Consider the following 21,641-nt stretch of genomic DNA (forward strand, 5'->3'; position numbering starts at 1 on the left):
GGGGAGGGGGAGGAGAATTAGGAAGGAGAGTAAATAGAAATGTTTCGTATTGTCTGCTGTAACGTTATATATTCTAAAGAAACGATGGGGGAGCAAGGGGTTCAAGCTTAATTTTAAAAAAAAAAAAAGCGGGGGTGGTGAATGGGTTTCCCGAAGAGAGGGGGGGGGGGGGGGGGGGGGGGGAGGGGGGGGGGGGGGGGGGGGCAGCGTCTGCGGCGGCTGCATTGTTTACCCAAGGCGGAGTGCGGCTTTTGAAGGTGGTGAGAGGCTGGTAACGAGCCGGCCTCAGCTTTTATTTTGTTTGGCTGTGCGCCCATCCAAGCTTGTGGCAGCAAGTGCCGTGACCTTTTTCTGTCTTTCTTTCAATTCGAGTTCTTTTTTGGATTTTACGAGTATATTTGTTGAAGGGGGGAGCAGAGACCGAATCTAATTGCGCGAGCGGCTTGCCCCAAGTGGTAAGGTAGGTAGTGTACCCCCCTCTAGCTCCACCAGTCACGCGCCGTTGGTGTTAAAAGACGGGAGAAGAGTGGCATTATCTTTGTGCCACCGCGACTTGGGGGCACGGCACGGCTCGGCATACAATCAATTTATATAGCTGGGCCACAGTCACACTCACACGCATACGCACGCACACCCACGCATATGTATGCCCGGCTTCTGCAGGTGGCGGCAGGCAGGCAAGCAGGCAGCGCGGCTCGGCTCTGCTCTGCTCACAACCCGTTTTTGATTGCAAGAAAAAACTAAACTTTTGCACACACTTGTTCACTTTCTTCTTGCTGCTGCTGCTGCTGCTGCTACTGCTGCAACCATTGCGTATGTGTGTGTGTGTGTGTGTTTGTGTGTAGTGTCCACAGCATCCCGTGTACTGAAAGTAACTGTAACTGCATATGCGTGCACCTGTGTGCAGCTTACACTTACTCTAACTAACATACACATTCGTACATACCTGTCCAGCAAATTAGCAAAACCGCAAAATATGTGTCGCTTTCAATTGCAATTGCAATTGCGATTGCAGCTCCAACTCGATTCGGACTCCACTCGAACTTTAGACCCCTTGTCCACCGGCTTTAGCACACACTCATACAAACAAACTCGCGACGCTACACGGCGGACCTCAGCACTTGCGTAAATATTTGTCGTGGCTAGAATAAAACTAGAGAAGACGCCAAACGAAACGAAACTAAACGTTTTGTGGATCCCGTTGAATGCAGCCCCAGCGCAGCGCCAAGCGCCAAAACAGAGAGAGAAATGGGAGAAATGGATGCACTTGACGACGACGACGGCGAGCCGAGATGAAGATTTCCCGCGGTAAAAACGGACTAATAAATCCCAGATTCAGTGTGACCAATGCGAGTTTCGCGGTGTCTCTCGCTCTCTTCCAACATTCTAACTGTCGGTTCTCTCTCCCCTAATGTTCTCTTCTAATCAATGCACGGATAAGTTGCGTATCCAAAATGTATTTTTGATACATGCTGATGGATGGTTAAATGGAAATCTAATGCAAAGAACTTTATTTAAAGCTGAATTCGTTCTTTTAAAAGCTTTTCATACTCACATTCAAACAGCCAATGTGACCTTTTGGTTTTACAAATACAAAATAATACTAAACATTAATGGGCACCATGAAAATATCATACCTGTGTAGTTGTCATGTAATAAACTTAATTTTGGATTGTGGCACTTTTCCACCTTACTTTATTTTAACTATATTTAATAAGCATTGCAATAACAAAAAGTACTTAAAGTTAAACAGACTTGTAGAAAATATATTAATTTATTGGTTAAAATTATATCTTCGGTGTCTATGGCTCTAACTAGCTAGTTATTCTAAAGTGAATATCAAAGTCGGGAAATAGCAACGCTTCAGTGGCGACAGCGCTGCCGACGTCGCTGCCTCACTCGTTTTTTCCACTCACTTGTTCCATTTTTTTTAACGTATGCACCAGCATCCCCGAAAATATGCTAAAATCCGAGGTGCAACACCAATTTTGGATCACCAAGAAGGCGGTGCAGCGCAAGCTAGGCTCCAAGGAGGACAAGCACATCATTTCCTCGGACGCGGAGCTCGACGCCAAGATAGAGGTTTTCAAATCAATATCGGACACCAGCCTGGAGCTGTGCAAGATAATAGACCAGTACCAGGAGCGCCTGTGCATCCTGTCGCAGGAGGAGTGTGTCTTTGGACGCTTTCTGAAAGAGGCGGGCAAGCGTAGCAAGACGACGGGCAACAGCATCAATCACACGGCGAAGGCCATGTCCTTTGCGGGGCAGCAGCGGATGTGTGTGCGGGTGCCACTGCTGCGACTGCAGCACGAGGTGGATGTGTTTCGCTGTCGCGCCGTCAAGGATACTGAGGGCACGCTGCAGAACATGGAGAAGGAGCGAACGGAGTACCGTGCGGCCCTCTGCTGGATGAAGTCGGCCAGCCAGGAGCTGGACCCTGACACGGGCAAGGGCCTGGACAAGTTTCGCACTGCCCAGGCACATGTGCGCGTGGCCAAACACAATTTCGATGGCTACTCCTTGGACTCTATACAGAAGGTGGGTCAAGCACTTCCAAGGGATGATTGATTGATTGATTCGCTTGTTTCCAGATTGATTTGCTGGCTGCGGCACGCTGCAATATGTATTCGCATGCTTTGGTCGCCTACGTGGCAGAGCTGAAGAGCTTCGCGCAGAAGGCCGCCTCCACATTCCAGACGATATCCAATGCGCTGATTGCCAAGCCCAAGTACGACTTTTGTGTGCTGAAGGAGCTGTCCCAAAATGAGGGACCCAGCGAGGAGGTGCCGCCCATTGAGGCTGTCGACAAGGATCAATCGCTGTTCTTTGCTGTGAGTTTACCGTACCTTAGGGTGACATGCACTTGAATGTGTCTTCCTTTGCAGAGTGAATATCAAGACAAGCCAGACACAAAGCAGCCGCCTGCCAGTGGGGAGTCACAGTCAGAGCCAGCCGCCGCACCCGCCTGCGGTGACAATGAGTCGCTGCTCATCGAACTCTCCAAGCAGCTGGAGGAAGATAGCCCGCTGATTGATGCTGCCGTGGAGCAGGATTCTCCACTGATGGATGCCAATCACACGAGCAACAGCAACAGCAAGTTCTGGGCACGCATGTTCAATCAGCCACAGCAGCAGCAGCAGCAACAGAAGCCCATGCCAACCACCACAGCCACGAAGATAGCCAGCGCCACGACAGCTAGCAAGTCCCAGACGACCAACAACCCCTGGTTGGACCTCTTTGCCGATTTGGATCCCCTCGCCAATCCGCAGGCGTTCGACCTAAAACTCAGTGGAGGACGCAGCGTGGCGGAGCAGACATAAGATTGGCCCATCCAATCTACAACTTACATCTACAAATATATATCTTGGCATACCTGTGGAAATTAGCTAGTCAAAACGGAAGGAGAATCTTTGGATGTAACTTTTCGCTAAACGTTCAAAAAACTTTTTATGTTTTATTTAAATAAAATTTATATGGGACACAGCAGCTAGAAGAGGAGGAGTAGTGTAGTGTGGGTTCGGTTGCGTCTCATTTGGTCGCCGCCTGTGCCTCCTTCTTGGAGTTGACCAGCTCGACCAGCTCCTTGACACGTCGCAGGCAATCCTTTTTACTGCGATTCGGTATGCATGCAGCAATGCAGTCCCAGCGATCGGGTGTCGTGGTCGGATAAGATTTGATTGCCTGCTCAAGCAGTGCCTGCTCCTCCTTGGTCCAGGTTTTGGATGCAGCAGCGCCACCACCAGTGCCATTGGTCATGGGTGCAGCCGCTGGTGCTCCTGCTCCCGCTCCCGCTGCAGCTTCAGCTGCTGCTGGCGTCGCTATGCCGTTCTGCTTGGGCTTCTGATTGTTCACCTGATTGGGATGAGCGCCACCGTTCTGCTTGACATTCTCCTTGCTCTCCTGCGAGGGCGCCTCCTCGCCAATGGTTATGTCATTTGAGACTTGCACTTCCTTCTTGGACTTCTCGAAGCTGGCAAACGCGGCATCGTTGGCCTGCGTCTTGAGGCTGCTCTTGGAGTGATCGCTGTTCTGCAGAGCCTTGGCCTTGTTGAGTACATCCCGGGCCAGCACTTGAGCTCCTCCCGAGCCACTGTGCTGATTGATAAACGTGGCAATGACATCCCAGCGCTGGGCAGTGCCTGCAGGGAACAGATTCACCGCCTTGATGAGCAGCTGCACATTTTCGTTGCTCCAGAGTTCGCCCTTCTTCACCTCCTTGACGGCAGCTTTGGGTGCAGCGGCAGTGGCCAGCTTCTTCTGCTGCGTCTGGTTGAACTGCTCCAGTTCGGCGGCGATTTTCTGATCGGCTGTCTGCAGAGCAGCGACAAAGGATTCGCGACCCTTGGACTCCATGGCCTTGTTCAGTGCCTGCAGCTCGGCCAGGTTAAACGTTTCGCAAATTTTCTCGGTGCCCTCCATGTGCTTCAGCTGATCCTTGTCGTTTTTGGCATAGTATTTGCAATCCTTGACCTTGTCCCGAAGCGTTTTGCGCTCCTTCTTGAGCACCTTCTTCTGCTGCTCGCGTTCAATGCGGATTAGCTCGATGCGCTTCTGTTCAGCCTTGTCGGCACGCTCCTTGGCCAGCGCTGCCTCGCGTACAGCCTTCTCCTGCTCCGCCTTTTGTGCCTGGACGGCATCCATTTTGGCCCGCTTTGCCGCCGCCTTGCGATCCTTCTCCTCCTGCTTGAAACGCTGTATACGCTTGTCGTTGTTGTACGCCAAATTGACGAGATCACGTATGCGACTCATTTCCTCCTTTTTCCGCTTGATGCGCGCCGTCTTGTTTTCCTTCTCGATCCAGCGACGCTCATCTCGGTCCTGGCCCTTCTCCTTGTCCTCCTCGTCCAGGTAGCTGAACTCACGCCACGATTTGAAGTCATACCAGAAGTTATAGAAGCGTTCAACCTCCTCGCGCTTGGCGTCCACCTCGCCAAAGACTGGCACCTGCGGCCGCTCGCTCCAGCGTCCATTCAGCTTGAACATTTTATTGAATACTTTGAAATAATCATTGTCGATGTCTGTTTGAGTGGGTAGCGAATCATCGAATTCGGGATCCACTGAATCAAAGCTGCGTCGCGCCTTCGAAGTGCCTGGATGTTCGGTGGTGGATGGATTAAACACAAAACTTAAGCAAAGATTGAATTATGTTACGTTACCCAATATCTCGTAGGCCTTTGTTATGCATGTGAAATAGTCCTCGTCGTTGATCACCACCTCACCCTTGGCTTTTCGCTTGTCCGGGTGATGCTGCAGCACCATGCGTCTGTAGGCGCGACGAATGTCATCGTCGCTGGCTTCGAATCTGCAAAGGGGAAGAGAGACGCACCCACATACTCCGCAATTCAGACACGTGCTCTGCAGACAACACACTGGCACAGCCACTCACACACACACACACACAAAGAGGCCTGGTCAGGCCTAGATGTGGTTGAGGGGAGCCATCACTTACCTCAATTTTCCCAGGCCGAGGACACTGTAGTGATCTTGGTCCTTCCATTCCTTGGGATCTAGGGACTTGAGGTAGCTGATGTCCACCTCCTCGCCGACGCCCTCCAACTTCTCGTCGGATTCACTGCGCTCGACACCACCTGGCGCGATTTTGCGGCGTGCGTTGAAATAGGCGAAGCCAACGCGCTCGATTAGGTGACGCGCGACCTTGAGCGGTACCTCCAACTCCAGGCTGTTAGTCATGACGTCCCGGTTACAAAAACGAGCACGTCTATTACATAAAAACACCACTTCACTTTGAAATTTTGTTTTCACAAACAAATTTCACGAAATTAATTCGCACCACGTTTATTTTCCCGACCGTCAGAAATATACTGAACTATACGTTTTCGTTTTCATAATAATACCGTAAATATATACCATCAATCAAAATTAATAGTTTACCCAGTAACTACATACTTGCTACATGTCAATTACTTGTTTATGTAATCGACCGAGAGTATATCGATATATTATTTTGTTTATATTATTGCATTCGAAGTAAACTTTAAGCTATATAATAATTGACGAAAGCTAATGTCGTTTTAGTTAGTACAAGTCATGTTAAATTGTTTTGTGTACAATGGGCAAAAAATATCATTCAAATTCGATAACGATGATCGAACCGATGGATTTTGGACCGTGGTAATCGAATAAATACTTGGGAGAAGAAAAAAAACGAAAATTAAAAATGCTGCAAAGCATCCGAATCTCAATAAATTATGAACGAATCTTATGAGAAGAGCAGCAGCAGCACAGCGTGCTCCACACCCGTAGCTGGGGCGACCCTGCCCGAATGCTACGATGTGAGCGACACCTTCTACACGAGCCAGCGAAAGGGGAGGAAGTATGTGTTTCGGGTACGGCTGGACATCAACGGCTTCACACTGCAGCGGGAATCGCCCAGTGGCACCATTGTCAAGGAGCAGACTGTCAAACTATGCGACATTGTTGGGGCGCGATGCATGCGCCTGAAAAAGACGCGACGCCTGGCTGTGGCCAGTGCGTGCGCCTGCAGCGCCGGCAATCCAAATTCCCCCGCCGCCTCGGTCAATCGCAGTGGGGCCACGCCCAGCAAGTGCAGCACGGCCAGCAAGGAGGATTTCACCTGCGATGGGGATGTGAGCGCCTATCTCTATGTCTTTGCCTATGTCCTGAAAAAGAAGAGCCTGCGTAGTGAGTTCCACAGGGAGCGCACGGTGCTGACGCTGCGCTTCCGTTCCTTTGACACCTTCGAGGACAATATGCGTGAGGCGGATCGCTGGTATCGCGCTCTACGCTGGCAACTGCATCGCACGCTGGAGAGCATCTTTGTGGTGCGCAACGAGGAGGATCGCCGACGTCGCATTCTGGTCATGCTCAATCCAAAGAGTGGCTCGGGCAACGCCCGCGAAGTGTTCAATATGCATGTGACACCTGTGCTGAATGAGGCCGAGGTGCCCTACGATCTGTATGTAACGAAGCATTCCAATTTTGCCATTGAATTTATGAGCACCCGGTGCCTGGATGCCTGGTGCTGCGTGGTGGCCGTCGGTGGCGATGGACTCTTCCACGAGATAGTCAATGGACTGCTGCAACGCGAGGACTGGGCCAAGGTGCTGCCCAGCATAGCGCTTGGCATTATACCCTGCGGCTCCGGCAACGGCTTGGCCAGATCCATTGCACACGGATACAAGTGAGAAAATGAATCGCTTTCCATTGATAAATCACTCATTTTTGTGTGTTCTCCCACAGCGAACCGTACTTCAGCAAGCCCGTGCTGGGTGCCGCTTTGACCGTCATCAGTGGCTGCAGTTCCCCGATGGATGTGGTGCGCGTGCAGCTGCAGAATCGCTCGCTCTACTCCTTCCTGTCCATCGGCTGGGGCTTCATTTCGGATGTGGACATTGAGAGCGAGCGCATTCGCGTGCTTGGCTATCAGCGCTTCACCATTTGGACGCTGTACCGCCTGGCGAATCTGCGCACGTACAACGGGAAGATCAGTTATCTGCTGACGGAGCCAGAGGAGAATGCCCAGCACACACCGGAGTTGAAGATGCAGACGAGTAGGAGCTGCAACACCCATATCGACAAACTGTCCACAACCAACAACAATCCGAGCTTCCATCATTCCACCGAGTACCTGCCGCATGAGTTTGCGGATGTTATCTCGCTGGAGACGTCTATCAATCAATCGTTTCGCTCCCGCTGCGATAGCTGGCTTTCGGGCGGGTCCCGGCGCAGCTATTACTATTCCGTATCGGAGAGCATCTATCATAGCTTGGCGGATGACAGCGACTTTGCAGCTCAGGCTGCCATCTCGCTGGAGAATCGCCAGCAGAACTTTGGCCCGACGAGCAGCCTGCCGGAGCTGGACGAGCCCCTGCCCGAGGACGAAGGATGGCTCGTCGAGGAGGGTGAATTCATCATGATGCATGCCGTCTATCAGTCACATCTGGGCATCGATTGCCACTTTGCGCCCAAGGCCCAAATGAACGATGGAACCATTTATCTGATCCTAATACGCGGCGGCATCTCTCGCCCCCAGCTGCTCAGCTTTCTGTACAACATGAGCACGGGCACGCACCTGCCGGAGGTGAACAACGAGTACGTGAAGGTGCTGCCGGTGCGAGCCTTCCGGTTGGAGCCACACGACAATCACGGCATCATCACCATCGATGGCGAACGCGTTGAGTTTGGGCCGCTGCAGGCCGAGGTGCTGCCGGGCATAGCGCGTGTGATGGTGCCCAAGTGAACTACAGGATGAACTTCACGACAGGAGCAATATAATCTCTTTTATAGGAATCTCTGCATTTTTTGTATATTTAGCAAATATTTGTTATTGGTACTTAGGGCTAACCGAAGGAAGTTGTGCATTCTTTTATGTCATTTTGTAGTTGCATACTTCTACAAAATACACCATTTTATATTGTTAACATTTTCAAAACATTAAATTAACAAAAATATATAAACATGTACACAATATATACAATTCAAAAAATAACTGTCGATACACTATTAATGGCTGTGGCAGATGACAATCGTTATCGATAGGTTCTTGCCTGTAAACAAATGTATCGTTAAAGTGGGCAATAAATTTCCCCGTTGCTGTATGTTATGAGTCATATTAATTAAAAGCTATACTCTCAGCAAACATTAAATTGATGCGTTAATCGTATAAAACTAAAGTTACAGTTCTGAATGTTCCAACTAGCTGGTAATATTAAATGGAATATCATAATAGAATAACATGACTTGTCATCTGTATATTGACGGTATATTTTAAGGTATATTTCAGTATTTCTTTATGATCGGACCGTATATTTTTTCAATAAATCCGCTGTCACACTGAATGCGCTTGTAAAAATCCAATTTGTTGAAAAAAAAAACAATAAATTGATAAAACCGCCGGTTGCTCTGTGTCAGCACATTTCATATCTAGAAAGAGAGGGGTTCTGGAGTAAAGTACCAAATATATATACAGTATTCATCCAATAAGGCAGCACCAAGTGCTACAATATGTCATCCGAGGAGCTGGCGCCAATTAACGAGCAGGACCTGAAGGACCTTAAGGAGCGCATGAAACTGATTGTCGAAGCGGATCCCAAGCAGTACCACAATGATTTCTCACTGCGTCGCTATCTGCGCGCCTTCAAGACAACAGATGACGCATTCCAAGTAAGTTGTCACCTGAGCTGAGTCCACCATCCCCCGCCAGAGCTGACGTCGTATATTTGTAACCCACCCACACAGGCCATACTGAAGACGAACAAGTGGCGTGAGACATATGGCGTGGATAAGCTGGCCGAGATGGACCGCAGCCAGCTAGAGAACAAGGCGCGTCTGCTGCGCCACCGCGACTGCATCGGCCGTCCAGTTATTTACATCCCGGCCAAGAATCATGGCTCCTCCACCCGTGACATTGATGAGCTGACCCGCTTCATTGTCTACAACCTGGAGGAGGCGTGCAAGAAGTGCTTCGAGGAGGTCACCGATCGCCTATGCATCGTCTTCGATCTCGCCGAGTTCAGCACTTCGTGCATGGACTACCAGCTGGTGCAGAATCTCATCTGGCTGCTGGGCAAGCACTTTCCCGAGCGCCTTGGTGTCTGCTTGATTATCAATTCGCCGGGCCTCTTCTCCACCGTTTGGCCGGCCATACGCGTGCTGCTCGACGACAACACAGCCAAGAAGGTGAAGTTTGTCAGCGATGAGGTGGATCTATGTCAATACCTGATACCCGACATTCTACCCACGGACATGTAAGCCGATGGCCGGCCTTTTGTTTGATTACAATTTAGTCTTAGACATATCTCTAAAGAGAAACCAGTACCTAAAGGCGAGAGGTGAGCGAGATGGAGATGTATGTGGAGATGGAGAGGCTTTAACCCTGTGTACTCTATGTGTAAATCGATGTGTTTAACAAATGTTGATTGTATTTTATTGCCTAACCTACTAGTACAAGCGACTATTTTAGATAAACGGTTTATCTATGCGCGTATATTTATACTGTATATATAGCATGAGTAGTATATATACCCCCATGCACCCTGTATTCGTATCTGTACATGTGTCGATGTTAACAGAAAAAATAAAGTTCTAAAACGAAAATTCTTGCAAAGATTACGAACTGCTGGGACACATCACACGTGACTCACACCTGCAATTAGATAGCAATTATTTAGAGTGCTTATCAACCCACCTGCAATGTTAGCAATCATAATCTGGTTGTACATAGAACCCGGTTCTTATCTAAATAGTTTTATTGATTGCAAATGGCATTCGATTCATTGATTTCAAAAGCTTATTATTTTGCGCCAGCAGTGGGTTTTTGTGCGCTAATCAACACTGGTTCAGAAGTGCTCTTCAGTGGCAGCGGGTTTTCGTTGCAGTTTTAATTCCTTAATTGCTATTCACTTTTATTTATTAATTTAGTGCATATGAAGTGTATATAAATACAAGTGTTTAGCATAATATTTAAACAAAAAATATAAGAAAACAGGGTACATTTAGCTGAGCCAGCTCTAGCCCAGCTCTTCTTTTACCAGCTATTTTTTTTGTTTGGCGGATCGGATTTTCTTCCACAGTTTGCGTTTATCAACACTGACCCCCACCAACTGATTATCAGCTGGAATTGAAAACAAAACATTCGACTTTGATAAGCAAAACTTGAACTGAACCCCCCGCGCATTAACTATGAGAAGCACCAACAACAACAAAATGGATAAGCCAATTTCCACTAGCTTGGGGCGACAGTAGCAGTAGCAGTTCGAATTTCAGTGAAATACGGAGCGTGCACTGAGAAACATGTCGACTGCCTCCTCCACCACAGCTGACGATGCCCCAGCCCCGCCAGCCTACATCGCCGCATTGGACGTTGGCACAACTTGTGTCCGCTGCTTTGTGCTCGACGACAAGTGTCTGGTCAAGGGGCAGGCGGTTGATGCGGTAGGTTAATTGGTCGTATCATTCGTTAACTGACGCTGGCAAAGTTTAATAGAAATGTTTTTCTCTCTGTCTGTTAGGTGGAACTATTAAATCCGCAGCCGGGCTTTTTCGAAATAGAGCCAGAGAGCTTGTGGCGCAAGATTGTGAATGTGATAACCCTGGCGATACGCGGTAAGTGTTGCTGCTCTGCCCTACCCAACCCCCTCCTTCTGCTAATTCTCGGTCTGCTGCCCATTTCAGATGCCAAACTGAAGCCCACGCAGATCACCTGCCTGACCATCTCCACGCAGCGCTGTACATTCCTCACGTGGAACCACAAGACCGGCGAGTACTATCACAATTTCATCACATGGAAGGATTTGCGTGCCGACGCACTGGTGGACCAGTGGAACAGCAGCTGGACCAAGCGCTCAATGAATGGCGTCTCCTATGCCCTGTATTTGGTCACGAGAAACCATCGCTTTCTGGCCGGCAGTGTGCTCAAGCTGATGAATGGTCAGGTGACGCCGCGATTGCTCTTTGAAATGGCCCACAACCAGTGCCTGAAGCAGGCGCTGCGAGAGAACAAGGCACGCGTGGAGCTGCTCGACTCTTGGATACTCCACAAGCTGCGCTCTGGCAATGGCAAGGACACGAGTGTCGAGCACATTACCGATATAACCTCGAGCACAGCCACCGGGCTGTACGATCCCTTTACGCTCAGCTGGTCGCCGCTTATTAGCTGGCTCTTTGGCTTCGATGTGAGTGTGCAGGAATGCGGAATTGGTCTCCGAAATGTATTAATGGTCTCCCATTCCAGACAAAGATATTGCCGCGCGTCGTGGACAACGGCTACAAGGGCTTTGGGCATGTACATCCAGCCGCCTTTGGGTCGGATTGGGAGGACACCTGCATACCCATTGCCGCCTCGCTCAGCGATCAAGCGGCCTCCATGTGGGGCTCTCAGTGTTTCAGCAAGAACGACGTCAAGGTCACCATGGGCACGGGTGCATTTCTCAACCTGATTACGGGCTCTGAATGTCGTGCTGCCATCAGCGGCATGTATCCTCTGGTGGCCTGGCAAATCAAGAACAAATCGAAGAACCAAGGCGCCGTCTACTGCATCGAGGGTGCCTCACATGACTTTGGCACTGTGGTCACCTGGGCGCAGTCCTGTGAGCTGTTCAAGAAGCCAGACGAAACGTCGCTCATTGCAGAGTCCGTGCCGGATACCAATGATGTGTTCTTTATGCCCGCATTCAGTGGCCTGGGGGTGAGTGGAGCCACAAAGCAAATACAAGCAAGGACAAGCTCTAATCACACCCTTTCCCATGTTTTGTAGCCACCTGTGAACGATTATCGCTCTGCTAGCGGCTTTATAGGCCTCACACCGTCCACCACCAAGGCACACATGGTGCGTGCGCTGCTCGAGAGCATCGTCTTTAGGCTGGTCCAATTGATCGATGCCACCGAGAAGGAAACCTCACAGAAGCTCAAAATGATAAGGTAATTTGCAGCCGTCTAAGCACACATTTAACCGCCACTAATGTGATCTTCCAACAGAGTCAATGGCGGCGTTTCGCGCAATGATTTTGTGTGTCAGTTCCTGGCGGATCTCAGCCGCCTGAAGGTGGAGCGTGCCGAGAATACCGAGTCCAGCATTATGGGTGCCACATTTATGGCGGGCATTAATCACGGCATCTGGAAAGATGTCGAAGATCTGAAGTGTTTTCGCAAAGTGGAACGAGTGTTCGAGCCACGGCCCAAGGTGCACGAGAAGGTGGTTGAGCGCATGGACAAGTGGTGCCGGGCCATAGATCGCTTCAGTGATTGGTACTAGCACGGGACTACTTTTTGCATTACTCTCGCTCTCTCTCTCTCTCGATCTATTTGTTATACACTAAAGACATTAAATTACTTAGCAGCTAGTCAAAATAGTTGTAGAAAAAAATGCTTTTGTTGCTGTTCAGTCTCTCAGTTGAAACGCTGTTGGAAATTCTGCTGCTGATTGAACATCATTTGTTGTTGCTGTTGTTGTTGCTGCTGTTGTTGTTGCTGCTGCTGCTGCTGTTGCTGCTGCTGATGGTGGAAATCCTGCTGATTGCCAGCACCGGACAGACGCACACGCTTGGCATTCGGCTCGTTGGGATTCATCTGCTGCTGCTGCTGCTGTTGCTGCTGCTGTTGTTGCTGCTGCTGTTGCTGCTGTTGCTGCTGCTGCTGCTGCTGTTGTCGCTTGTTGTCCGACTTGTCCTCCTGGTCATCGTCGGTGAGGAACTCACGCTTTGGGTAGGGTATGGGGCAGCCCGCAAAGACGTCCTGCGTCGGCAGTGGCTCCTCCTGGAAATACTGATCCTGCATAGCCTGCTCGGAGGTGATGCGCTTGTTAGGATCCATCAGCAGCAGCTTCTGCAGCAAATGGAATGCCTTGCTGTCGGGCTTAATCTTGTGCCGCTCCATGTACTTGGCCAGCGAACAGGTCGAGTAGGTGGAGCGCTTAAAGTCCTTGGTGAGTGTGTGATGCTCGGGCATCTTCTTGATGTCCTCCCAGTCCTTGTCCTGCGGAAAGCCCATCACATTGAAGATGCGATCCAGCTGATCGTGATGATACGGATTGCTCGTCTTTATGTCCTCCTGGCGGCAGTGGAAGATCGGCTCGGATGTCAGCAGCTCCGCGAAGATGCAGCCAATGGCCCAGATGTCTATGGCCTTGGTGTAGTGGCGCGCACCCAGCAGCAGCTCAGGCGCGCGATACCAAAATGTGACCACAACGGGATCCAGATCGGCCAGTGGCTTCAACGGCGCATTGAAAAGTCGCGCAAAGCCCATGTCGGCTATCTTGACGCGGCCCCGCTCATTGCCGTCGCCCATGACCAGGATGTTGGCTGGCTTCAGATCACGATGCAGCACCCAATTGCTGTGCAGGTAGTGGATGCCATCGAGGATCTGGTACAACAGACTCTTGACCATTCCTCGTGGCACAACCACCTGCTTTTTGGTGGCCTTTGCTGCACGATGAAACTTGATGATGTGCCACAGATCGTGTTCGGCATAGTCGATGAGCAGGAACACCTTGCGGTCGTTGTGCGAGAGGAATACCCGAATGAGGGTAATCACATTCTGGTGCTTCAGCTCTCGCAGCAGCGCAATCTCTCTGCAGGCGGACATGGACAAGCCCGTGCCGTCAATCTGTTTGAGTGCGTACTCCTTGCCATCGCTGTAAATCAGAGAAATAAAAGTACTCAGTGTTTAGGGATTTGATTCCTGCTGCCGGTCTTACCTCGTCTCCTTCCACTTGGCCTTGTACACGTGGCCGTAGGTGCCGCGGCCCACCTTGCAGCCCTCGTAGTTGAACAGATCCTCCACCTTGGTGCGCTCCATTTGCGTTTTCATTTTAAAGTCGTAGTCCATTTCGCTTAAAATTGCTAATACAAATTGTTTATAAACTATGCGGCCGCCAATCAGCTGTCTTCCGATACCAGAAGTTGCTATCGCTATCGATATATGGCCACACTGTTATCAGCCCGCAAGCACGTTTCGCATTTGTTTTGATTCAATAAAATTCAAGAAACATGGCAAAAACCAAGAAAAATATACGCGCAAAGGCTAAAGGAGCGGTGGGCATGGCCAAGCAGAAGGCACAGGATGTGCAGGCGCAGCTGAACAAGTCGGAGCGCCAGGAGAAACTGCTGCACAAGACCCTCACGCCCAAGAAGACAACAACAAAGAAGGAAAAATCGGCGCTCAAGCACAAGAAGCTATTGCAACGTTTCGCTGACTCTCGAAAGGAGCGCAAGAAGGACCAGTCCAGCCAGAAAGGCGAGAAGAAGAACGTAATTGGTGATCTGAAGCCGCTGCGCGATGCCCTGCCCTCGCTCTCGGATCTCTACAAGCTGGTGAAGAGCAAGTCGAAGGATGCACCAGAGCAGCAGTCGCTCACCGAGCCCGAGGAACAGCTAAGCGTCAAGCAAAAGATCAAAAAGAAGCGCACCGACATGGTAAATCGTGTAAAGTCCTACGAGAAGCTGTTAAAGGACAAGGACTTTAAGCAAAATCCACGCAACGTTATCGCATCCCTTGTGCGCAACAAGTACCAAACAATGGAGCAAGCCGAATAATAGACTGGAAGTGAGGAGTACCCACCGGGAGTGCCTGTGCCCAGAGGAAAAGACATTGCCTTGCACTTTGATTTAATTTATTAATTAAGAATTATCATTAATGTATATGCATTAGGTATAGTTTTATCATTTATTATTAACGACAATGCATATATATAAATATTACACATACGAATGTAAATTGGTAAGCATTTAAACGTAGACGGTCAACATAACGCAATTAGAGTTAGACAAGATTGAATGTGTGTGTTGTGTTGTGTGTGTTCTGGGGGTTGCACTCAAATGGAGTGTATTCCGGCTCTTGGCTATGTCTAGATCTTACATTACATCAAAGAATGGTTTCTATTACACGACGCCTGATCGTAAACCTGCGTTAGCTTGGTGTGATTTTTGTGTTAAATCTACTATTAGGTTATTGGTTTTTGTTCTTGTTAGCGGGTGTGTGTGTGTGTGTGCTGGCTGGCTGGCTCCTTCCTGTGAGATCATTAAACGCTAGTCAAACACACCAACAATCAATCCATTACCCATTCGCTCTACGCCTGCTGCACATACAAAAATAACAGATATTAATTACCCTCATAAAGTGGCCTCATTCTCATGTACAAAAATTTCGAAAGCAATTTCTCTGGACATTATTGTTCCTAATCTTAGTTAAACACTAAATTTGGGTTACAACCTAACGCGTTACACTGTCATTCTTCTGATCGTGATTGCAAGTCGTAAATGTATGCGTCGTCTCTGTGCTGGGGAGTTTTGGGTTGGAGTAGGGCGTAGGGCGTACGAGTTACATATACAGTAGAAGAAAATATAAACTATGTCTAGGTTTTTGCACATTAGAGTTGAAACAACGAATCTTAAACTAATTTGAATATGGTTCTCTCTGCGCATTTTCAACGACGCTTTTCTACTTGTTTAGCAGAAACATAAGCAGCCTGCAATAGGATAAGAATTAGTTGTTATAATTACACATAAAGAGCTAAACTGTTGAGCTGCTTACCGAAAATTGATGCCTTTGTTGGCCAGCATGCGATTGCATTCACTTGAGCCACTGCCACCAATGCCATCGGGCAGCGGCAGCACATAATAATCGCTCTCAGTGTTCTGCATATAAAGAGATTATAATTTAAAGCTTTAGCTTTAAAAGTAAGTAGCTTACCGTTTCTGTAAACTCGTGCTTGTATATCTGTGTGGACACCTTCATGTCGGAGAATGGGCCCTTGAGGGCAAAGAAATGTATGCTCATGGGCGTGCTGGTCTTGGTCTTCAAAATCAGCTGATAGGTGATGGTGCGCTCGTTCGTCTGATGCGGATCACGCTGGCTATTGTTAATGCGCGCCTTCACCACCCACTGCTGATTGAAGGCCGAGAACCGGGCCGTCTCATAGAACAACTTGTGCACATACTCGTCCGTGCGATAGGGTTTCATTTGTAAATCTGCACAAAACATTTGCCATCAATTACGAAAACAGAGTAAAGTAAAGTATGTCCTACCATTAAATATGATCTTCTCATAGCTAAGCAAATCGATCAATGTATTGAACATCTTCTTCTCCTCTTTGATCTTCAGATCGTGGGCTTCGAGAGCAGCCATCACCTCATAGCCAGACTTCTTGGGGTGCGAGCAATTGCGTTCGTGTTCGGTTGCTGGAGGCAAACACACAGAGATTTACAGAATTAGTTGATTGGCTTACCCAATACCCAATACCCATACGGGCTACTCACTCTCATGGTAGGGTCCGCGCCACTGGCAGCCAATGCGATGATATTTGCATTTAGTGGGACGCTCCTGACACTCGTGCTGTTCATGGCGTTCCAGAGATTTGTATGGGAATTCTTTGTTGCAAAACTGTGAAAGATTCGATGGTCAGAGATTGAATCTAAATGGAGTTCATTGTGGGACACACCTGACACTCGCTGGGCAGCTCGGAGGCGGCCTTCTCTACGGCCAGGTTACGTGATGCAGTGCTCTTTGATATCTCCACGCGGCAATTGGGGCACGTGGCAATCTGATCACGCAGGCTGCACAATGGGTAAACGGTTACAAATTAGATGCATTTTTGGAGCAAGTGAAATAATGACTGTGTGTGTGTTCAGGGGAGATAGATATTCATACCGTCCATCCGCCAGAAGGTGAGTGAAGCAAGCGGCGCACATCAGGTGGCCCATCTGGCACTGCAATTGAAAAGATCAGAGGAAAGAAAGATTGTTGTGTTAGCATGATCTCTTGTCAAGGCAATTGATGGGTAACATATGATTATGGTTATGGATATATAAATGGTATATGTACGAGTACGAGTAGATTGAAAAACTAAAGCAAAAGTGGAATGAAAATTAACCTGCAATTAAAGAAAAAAGAAGAAAAGTTTGCTATTAGTCAAAATACGGCCTTTATGTGGTGGGTTTGGGTATGAAGTGAGTGTGTGGCATGGAACAATGGAACGACTATTTTTTTGTTGGTGGTGGATCGGATGGATTAATGTAATCTGTTTTTGGTGGGAGTGTGAACAGGAAAGGAGGAAGGAATAGAAAGAGAATATTTATAGATGACAGAGGACCCGTTGGTCTTGTGTTTCATTCCGAATCCGTTTCCGTTTCCGATTGAAATAAAAACGCTGTGTTTGTATTTGGTTTTATATTGCATTTTCCAGTTTGCACTTTCCTCTGCAAATTTATTGAAATTCTTTTTTTTTTATCTTTTTAAAGTTTTCCCATCTTTTGCTTTTTTTAGTTTTCTTTTTTTGTTCTTTTTTTTATACATTTTAGAGATTTTACTATAATACTACGATGGAGTCTGGTCTAAGTACTTAGCATTTACATTTACAATCTTTTACTATTTTTTTGGTGTTACTTTTCTTTTTGTTTTCGTTTGCTTACAAATGTTAGGATATCGACTTAACTAGGATTAATCATTAGCGGCGATAGTTAGAGGGTGTTAAAGTCTAGTCGAAATTATAAAAATAGATTCCTGATTAAAGTTCACAATTCTTTATCGTTTTATTTGGTGTATTTTGGGTCCAAGACAGACCACATAAATGGAGCTGTAATCGCTGTAGTTGTATCTGTAGTTGATGTGTATTTTTCTTTTGGAATTGAAAATGGTTTTCGAGCAGAAATTGATGGATATTGTTGTTGGGTCAGTATTTTTGGGTGGGTGAGTTTTCAGATAAGGAACGTCAAAGTCAAACAGAGTCGCAGTTGTCGTCGCAGGACGACCACCAAACCACGTTGCCAGCCCTCATATCTTTATTTCTGTACGGTTCGTATGTTATTTCGGTATGTGGGTATGCGGGCCCTCCTTCATTTTGGAATTTCTATTTCAGGAATTAGCCGCCGTCGGAGGAGGCGACATATGCGACCATTCCAGAGACAGAGAGAAAGAAAGAGGCTTTCAAGCGATAAGCGACAATTCGGTGATTGTTCGTTCTGTTTCTTCATGTATCTTTAATTAAAGACACACACATACACACACACACACACATCCATATGTACATAAAAATAAATGCATAGATGTAGATGCAAAGGGAATGGCATCCATCCATCCCAACCCCATTCAGTGTCGCCAGCAAGTTGAACGAACTCCGAAAAGTCCGCAGAGAGCGGTAATTTATGACCTAGAGCAACTGCAGCTACCAGCAGCCTTCAATGCGATCCGATTCGATTGTTTTTTGATAGGACAATCTCCACAAAAGAAGAATCTCAACCCGTTTTACCCCGTCGACGTGTTTACTCTCTCTCTCTCTCTCTCTCTCGTTCTCTCTCAGGCATCGTTCTCCAGCACTGGCTCTCTCTCAGACACAACAAAACCCAGCTGATGATGTTTTTGTAGATAAGTAGCCACGAAACGCTGGTGGAAGGGGGCCTAGTGGATGAAGAAAGCGGGGTAGGGTAGGTAGGTAGCAGCACGAAAACACGCTGCAGAGATATCACACACTAGCAAGAGCATTCTCTTTTACAGGTATCTGTTGGACCTATCTTTCTCTCTCTCTCTTTGCCACCCCAAGAGAACACACATGCACATGTGGCAGGCAAACTGGTAAAACGGGTTTATTTTAGATTACACGTCTTTGGAACTATCAGCAAGAGAAAGAACAACAACCTGCAACAGCATTCTCATTTCAAATAAAAACCATAACCCAAAAGTGCTGCCTTACAGGCTTTTCAAATTTGCGTTGTTTTGTCAAAATCCGAATCCGGAATCCATTTCTTTTCCCCAGGGGCCGAACAGCTGATTTGGCCCACGCTGTGTGGAAGAGCGGGACAACGAATGTGTCAAAACAACGCAAAGCAAAACAATAACAGAGAGCGTGCACAAACGCACACACTCTTGTGTAGTACTACGCAGCCACACATACATACAGATGTCAATCAAGAGCGATATAGAAATGCAAACGAGGAAAAGAACGATGGTCCAACTTTCTATAACTTCAGAGGGCAGGCAGCTAATAATTAATTTGCCGACTTATGCGGGTTGTTCTCCCTCTCCAATCGAAACGGAGACCTTTGGACGGGATATGATTCATTTTCATTTGCCTTTCAGCTTGGTCACGTTTCATCAGTACAGTGGGCTGCGGTGCTGAAATCGCAGACATGCTTCCTCTAGGAAAATCATTTTGTTTTAAAGTCTTGCCTCAGAGCATTACAGGCAATTCAATCATTTATGCATTGCCCATAAATCCAATTTCAGGCCCACGGTGAAGTAAAAGACGTTTCAATGACGCAGTTATCGTATTTCACTGCACACGTAAATATGTATGTATGTATGTTTGTATGTATGTGGGTACATGCATGAATGTGGTGTCTGGTTTTGACAAATACGAAAGAGAGCAAAGTCAACCACGCATTACGTAAAAAGATCTAAATTCTCAATATTTGAACAAATAATTTAATCAATCAGAAGTGAATAAGCATTCGCATGAATGAAAAAGAATGGCCTTAAAAGCAGAATGAGTAAAAAGGAAGCCGAAAGAGACACGCACACAGAAACTTGTTCAAATTAAAAGCAAATTGCAAGCACAGATGGCGGGCGGGGCGGGGCAGCTGCTTATAAAAATAGGCCAAATCGGAGCAAGACCACATCATAGATTCTATGGAAAAGCCAGCCAGGGAAAGGCAATTCCTATTCCGATTTTGGGTTTTGTGACGCAATACAGAAAAGTTTTGCAGTTAATGTTACTGCGCAAATGTCAGCGGGGTGGGGTCGTGGCAGGGGGCAGGGGGGGGGGGGGGGCCAGCCCACAGTGGCCCAGAGTGTCGAATGCAACGCGGAATTGGAAATGAGTGCCAGCCGGGGGTAGGTTCGCCTCTATCGCTCGTCTCTAAAACGCAATAAAGTGCATTAGACACAGAGTGCGAGCGAGAGAGATATGTGTATGTATGCTACATAAGCGAACAGTGGAGCTCTCGCTCTCTATCTTTAATTTTGATATGCGCAGCAATAAGAAATAACCAAAAACGTGTGTGTGGGGGAAACAGTTGCAGCGGATGGGATGCCTGGCATTGTATTTAGTTGTTTTCAAGGCGAGTGCAAGGCAGCGGCGACGTAACAGTCGTAGCAGCAAGCGAGAACGAGAGCAAATAAATACACGCAGCAGATAGTGTGCTGTCGGTCTCGCTCTAGCACAGCTGGGAGACTAGTGCATTCGGGGGGCGACGGAGGGAGTGGGTGGTTTCCTCTTACAGCTGGCGATTTGTTTGTATACAGAATGGTACACATACACACAGCAACTCTCTCAAACACGCACACAGATAGAAAAAAGCTGGCCTTTGTTGTAGTTTTTTCTGTAGCTAAAATATTGGGAGAAAATAGAAAAGAATTCAGGCCTCCACGCTGCACTCACCTGGTACATGGCCGTTTTGGGCAAATCCAGGCAAACGGCACAGCAGAGGGCTGTGGAGATGCGGTATGCCAGCTTCTCATGCGTTCCCGATGCTGCAGCAGCGCTGGACAGAGCTCCCCCGGAGCTGGAGGAGGCTGCATTTGCATCGAGACAGGGTTTCTTGGACGGCGGCTCGCCGCTGATCTGGGTGTCGAGTGGCACTCCCACTACGTTGTTGCCACCGCCCCCACCATTGCCACTGCTGCTACTATTTGAGTTGCTATTTGAAGTGGAGCTGGCCGAGGTGGAGGCCTGCATCACCTGGTTGTCACCCAGCATTGGCAGAGTGGATGTGGGGGGCTGCTGGGCCGCGGAACTTGAAGATTCCACATTCGACATGGTTCTTCTTTTTTCTATACTTTTATTCCAATAATTTGTTTTTACGTTCTAAGTCACTCACACACACACACACAGACTGACGTTTCCAAATTGACGTTCTCTCGTTCGCCTCCCTCTCTTTCTAACGCACACACAAACACAATCCCACACACAGCGCAGTGTCACACTGCACTTCACTATTTGTATTGCTGCACACAACTTTCTTGGCTTTTCTTTTTCGATATCTTGCGCTCTCTCTGGCACTGGACTCGGTTAAGTGTAGTAATTTGTTATGTTTTTTGTTTCCAGTGTTGTCAGTGTGACCGCGGCTCTATCGATAAAATATACCGCACGACTCTCAAAAATATTGCGGAGTATACCTTCCCATTTCCAAAATATGCAGTAAATATACCGTAAATATGCCGAGTCCGAA

General features: G+C 47.9%; 9 protein-coding genes across 10 annotated transcripts in view; 5 read left to right on the plus strand and 4 right to left on the minus strand.

Moving 5' to 3' along the window:
* LOC117579240 overlaps positions 1 to 1,259 on the minus strand; it is a 57,834-nt gene extending 56,575 nt beyond the window's left edge. Inside the window, exon 1 of the mRNA XM_034265022.1 lies at positions 947 to 1,259. The gene's annotated coding sequence lies outside the window, so the exon portion shown is untranslated. The remainder of the gene's footprint in view (positions 1 to 946) is intronic.
* Positions 1,260 to 1,812: 553 nt separating this feature from the next.
* On the plus strand, positions 1,813 to 3,473 carry LOC117579467 (islet cell autoantigen 1). The gene is made up of 3 exons (XM_034265355.1): positions 1,813 to 2,541; positions 2,595 to 2,834; positions 2,889 to 3,473. The coding sequence occupies exons 1-3, from the start codon at positions 1,960 to 1,962 to the stop codon at positions 3,321 to 3,323; spliced, it is 1,257 nt and encodes a 418-aa protein (XP_034121246.1). The 5' UTR covers positions 1,813 to 1,959; the 3' UTR covers positions 3,324 to 3,473.
* Positions 3,434 to 5,830, minus strand: LOC117579466 (dnaJ homolog subfamily C member 2). 2 transcript variants are annotated; one of them, XM_034265354.1, is made up of 4 exons: positions 5,795 to 5,809; positions 5,453 to 5,722; positions 5,160 to 5,305; positions 3,434 to 5,093 (listed from the first exon to the last, which is right to left on the minus strand). In XM_034265354.1, the coding sequence occupies exons 2-4, from the start codon at positions 5,692 to 5,694 to the stop codon at positions 3,532 to 3,534; spliced, it is 1,950 nt and encodes a 649-aa protein (XP_034121245.1). In that variant the 5' UTR covers positions 5,695 to 5,722; positions 5,795 to 5,809; the 3' UTR covers positions 3,434 to 3,531. The 2 variants fall into 2 exon arrangements, with proteins under 2 accessions (XP_034121245.1, XP_034121244.1); XM_034265353.1 differs by having other exon boundaries at positions 5,453 to 5,830.
* Positions 5,831 to 6,158: 328 nt separating this feature from the next.
* Positions 6,159 to 8,432, plus strand: LOC117579435 (sphingosine kinase 2). Its single transcript, XM_034265322.1, has 2 exons — positions 6,159 to 7,165; positions 7,225 to 8,432. The coding sequence occupies exons 1-2, from the start codon at positions 6,213 to 6,215 to the stop codon at positions 8,222 to 8,224; spliced, it is 1,953 nt and encodes a 650-aa protein (XP_034121213.1). The 5' UTR covers positions 6,159 to 6,212; the 3' UTR covers positions 8,225 to 8,432.
* A 390-nt stretch (positions 8,433 to 8,822) lies between these two features.
* Positions 8,823 to 10,080, plus strand: LOC117579436 (CRAL-TRIO domain-containing protein C3H8.02). Its single transcript, XM_034265323.1, has 2 exons — positions 8,823 to 9,147; positions 9,223 to 10,080. Exons 1-2 carry the CDS (start codon positions 8,989 to 8,991, stop codon positions 9,733 to 9,735), a joined length of 672 nt encoding a protein of 223 aa, XP_034121214.1. The 5' UTR covers positions 8,823 to 8,988; the 3' UTR covers positions 9,736 to 10,080.
* Positions 10,081 to 10,639: 559 nt separating this feature from the next.
* LOC117579048 (putative glycerol kinase 5) lies at positions 10,640 to 12,814 on the plus strand. The gene is made up of 6 exons (XM_034264744.1): positions 10,640 to 10,917; positions 10,995 to 11,088; positions 11,158 to 11,657; positions 11,717 to 12,169; positions 12,239 to 12,402; positions 12,460 to 12,814. The coding sequence occupies exons 1-6, from the start codon at positions 10,777 to 10,779 to the stop codon at positions 12,734 to 12,736; spliced, it is 1,629 nt and encodes a 542-aa protein (XP_034120635.1). The 5' UTR covers positions 10,640 to 10,776; the 3' UTR covers positions 12,737 to 12,814.
* LOC117579049 (cyclin-dependent kinase 8) lies at positions 12,745 to 14,381 on the minus strand. The gene is made up of 2 exons (XM_034264745.1): positions 14,177 to 14,381; positions 12,745 to 14,113 (listed from the first exon to the last, which is right to left on the minus strand). Exons 1-2 carry the CDS (start codon positions 14,305 to 14,307, stop codon positions 12,871 to 12,873), a joined length of 1,374 nt encoding a protein of 457 aa, XP_034120636.1. The 5' UTR covers positions 14,308 to 14,381; the 3' UTR covers positions 12,745 to 12,870.
* Positions 14,382 to 14,398: 17 nt separating this feature from the next.
* On the plus strand, positions 14,399 to 15,047 carry LOC117579051 (protein FAM207A). Its single transcript, XM_034264747.1, has one exon. The coding sequence runs from the start codon at positions 14,469 to 14,471 to the stop codon at positions 15,012 to 15,014; it is 546 nt and encodes a 181-aa protein (XP_034120638.1). The 5' UTR covers positions 14,399 to 14,468; the 3' UTR covers positions 15,015 to 15,047.
* Positions 15,048 to 15,426: 379 nt separating this feature from the next.
* On the minus strand, positions 15,427 to 21,509 carry LOC117579050 (cysteine and histidine-rich protein 1 homolog). The gene is made up of 8 exons (XM_034264746.1): positions 20,852 to 21,509; positions 17,128 to 17,186; positions 16,919 to 17,033; positions 16,737 to 16,860; positions 16,506 to 16,658; positions 16,171 to 16,448; positions 16,012 to 16,115; positions 15,427 to 15,946 (listed from the first exon to the last, which is right to left on the minus strand). The coding sequence occupies exons 1-8, from the start codon at positions 21,227 to 21,229 to the stop codon at positions 15,919 to 15,921; spliced, it is 1,239 nt and encodes a 412-aa protein (XP_034120637.1). The 5' UTR covers positions 21,230 to 21,509; the 3' UTR covers positions 15,427 to 15,918.
* Positions 21,510 to 21,641: the final 132 nt, after the last annotated feature.

This window comes from Drosophila guanche, unplaced genomic scaffold, assembly GCF_900245975.1.
Source record: "Drosophila guanche unplaced genomic scaffold, DGUA_6, whole genome shotgun sequence".
NCBI classification, from domain to species: domain Eukaryota; kingdom Metazoa; phylum Arthropoda; class Insecta; order Diptera; family Drosophilidae; genus Drosophila; species Drosophila guanche.

Coding starts and splice junctions, on each gene's coding strand:
- LOC117579051 (XM_034264747.1), top strand. CDS start 14,469: ATGGCAAAAACCAAGAAAAATATACGCGCAAAGGCTAAAGGAGCGGTG.
- LOC117579436 (XM_034265323.1), top strand. CDS start 8,989: ATGTCATCCGAGGAGCTGGCGCCAATTAACGAGCAGGACCTGAAGGAC. Junction 9,148..9,222: donor CAACAGATGACGCATTCCAA/GTAAGTTGTCAC, acceptor CCACCCACACAG/GCCATACTGAAGACGAACAA.
- LOC117579435 (XM_034265322.1), top strand. CDS start 6,213: ATGAACGAATCTTATGAGAAGAGCAGCAGCAGCACAGCGTGCTCCACA. Junction 7,166..7,224: donor TCCATTGCACACGGATACAA/GTGAGAAAATGA, acceptor GTTCTCCCACAG/CGAACCGTACTTCAGCAAGC.
- LOC117579467 (XM_034265355.1), top strand. CDS start 1,960: ATGCTAAAATCCGAGGTGCAACACCAATTTTGGATCACCAAGAAGGCG. Junction 2,542..2,594: donor CCTTGGACTCTATACAGAAG/GTGGGTCAAGCA, acceptor GCTTGTTTCCAG/ATTGATTTGCTGGCTGCGGC. Junction 2,835..2,888: donor ATCAATCGCTGTTCTTTGCT/GTGAGTTTACCG, acceptor CTTCCTTTGCAG/AGTGAATATCAAGACAAGCC.
- LOC117579049 (XM_034264745.1), bottom strand. CDS start 14,307: ATGGACTACGACTTTAAAATGAAAACGCAAATGGAGCGCACCAAGGTG. Junction 14,114..14,176: donor GCCAAGTGGAAGGAGACGAG/GTAAGACCGGCA, acceptor TCTGATTTACAG/CGATGGCAAGGAGTACGCAC.
- LOC117579048 (XM_034264744.1), top strand. CDS start 10,777: ATGTCGACTGCCTCCTCCACCACAGCTGACGATGCCCCAGCCCCGCCA. Junction 10,918..10,994: donor AGGGGCAGGCGGTTGATGCG/GTAGGTTAATTG, acceptor TCTGTCTGTTAG/GTGGAACTATTAAATCCGCA. Junction 12,403..12,459: donor CAGAAGCTCAAAATGATAAG/GTAATTTGCAGC, acceptor ATCTTCCAACAG/AGTCAATGGCGGCGTTTCGC.
- LOC117579466 (XM_034265353.1), bottom strand. CDS start 5,694: ATGACTAACAGCCTGGAGTTGGAGGTACCGCTCAAGGTCGCGCGTCAC. Junction 5,306..5,452: donor CTCGGCCTGGGAAAATTGAG/GTAAGTGATGGC, acceptor TCCCCTTTGCAG/ATTCGAAGCCAGCGACGATG. Junction 5,094..5,159: donor AAAGGCCTACGAGATATTGG/GTAACGTAACAT, acceptor CCGAACATCCAG/GCACTTCGAAGGCGCGACGC.
- LOC117579050 (XM_034264746.1), bottom strand. CDS start 21,229: ATGTCGAATGTGGAATCTTCAAGTTCCGCGGCCCAGCAGCCCCCCACA. Junction 16,659..16,736: donor GCGCGGACCCTACCATGAGA/GTGAGTAGCCCG, acceptor GTTTGCCTCCAG/CAACCGAACACGAACGCAAT. Junction 16,116..16,170: donor AGCACGAGTTTACAGAAACG/GTAAGCTACTTA, acceptor CTTTATATGCAG/AACACTGAGAGCGATTATTA.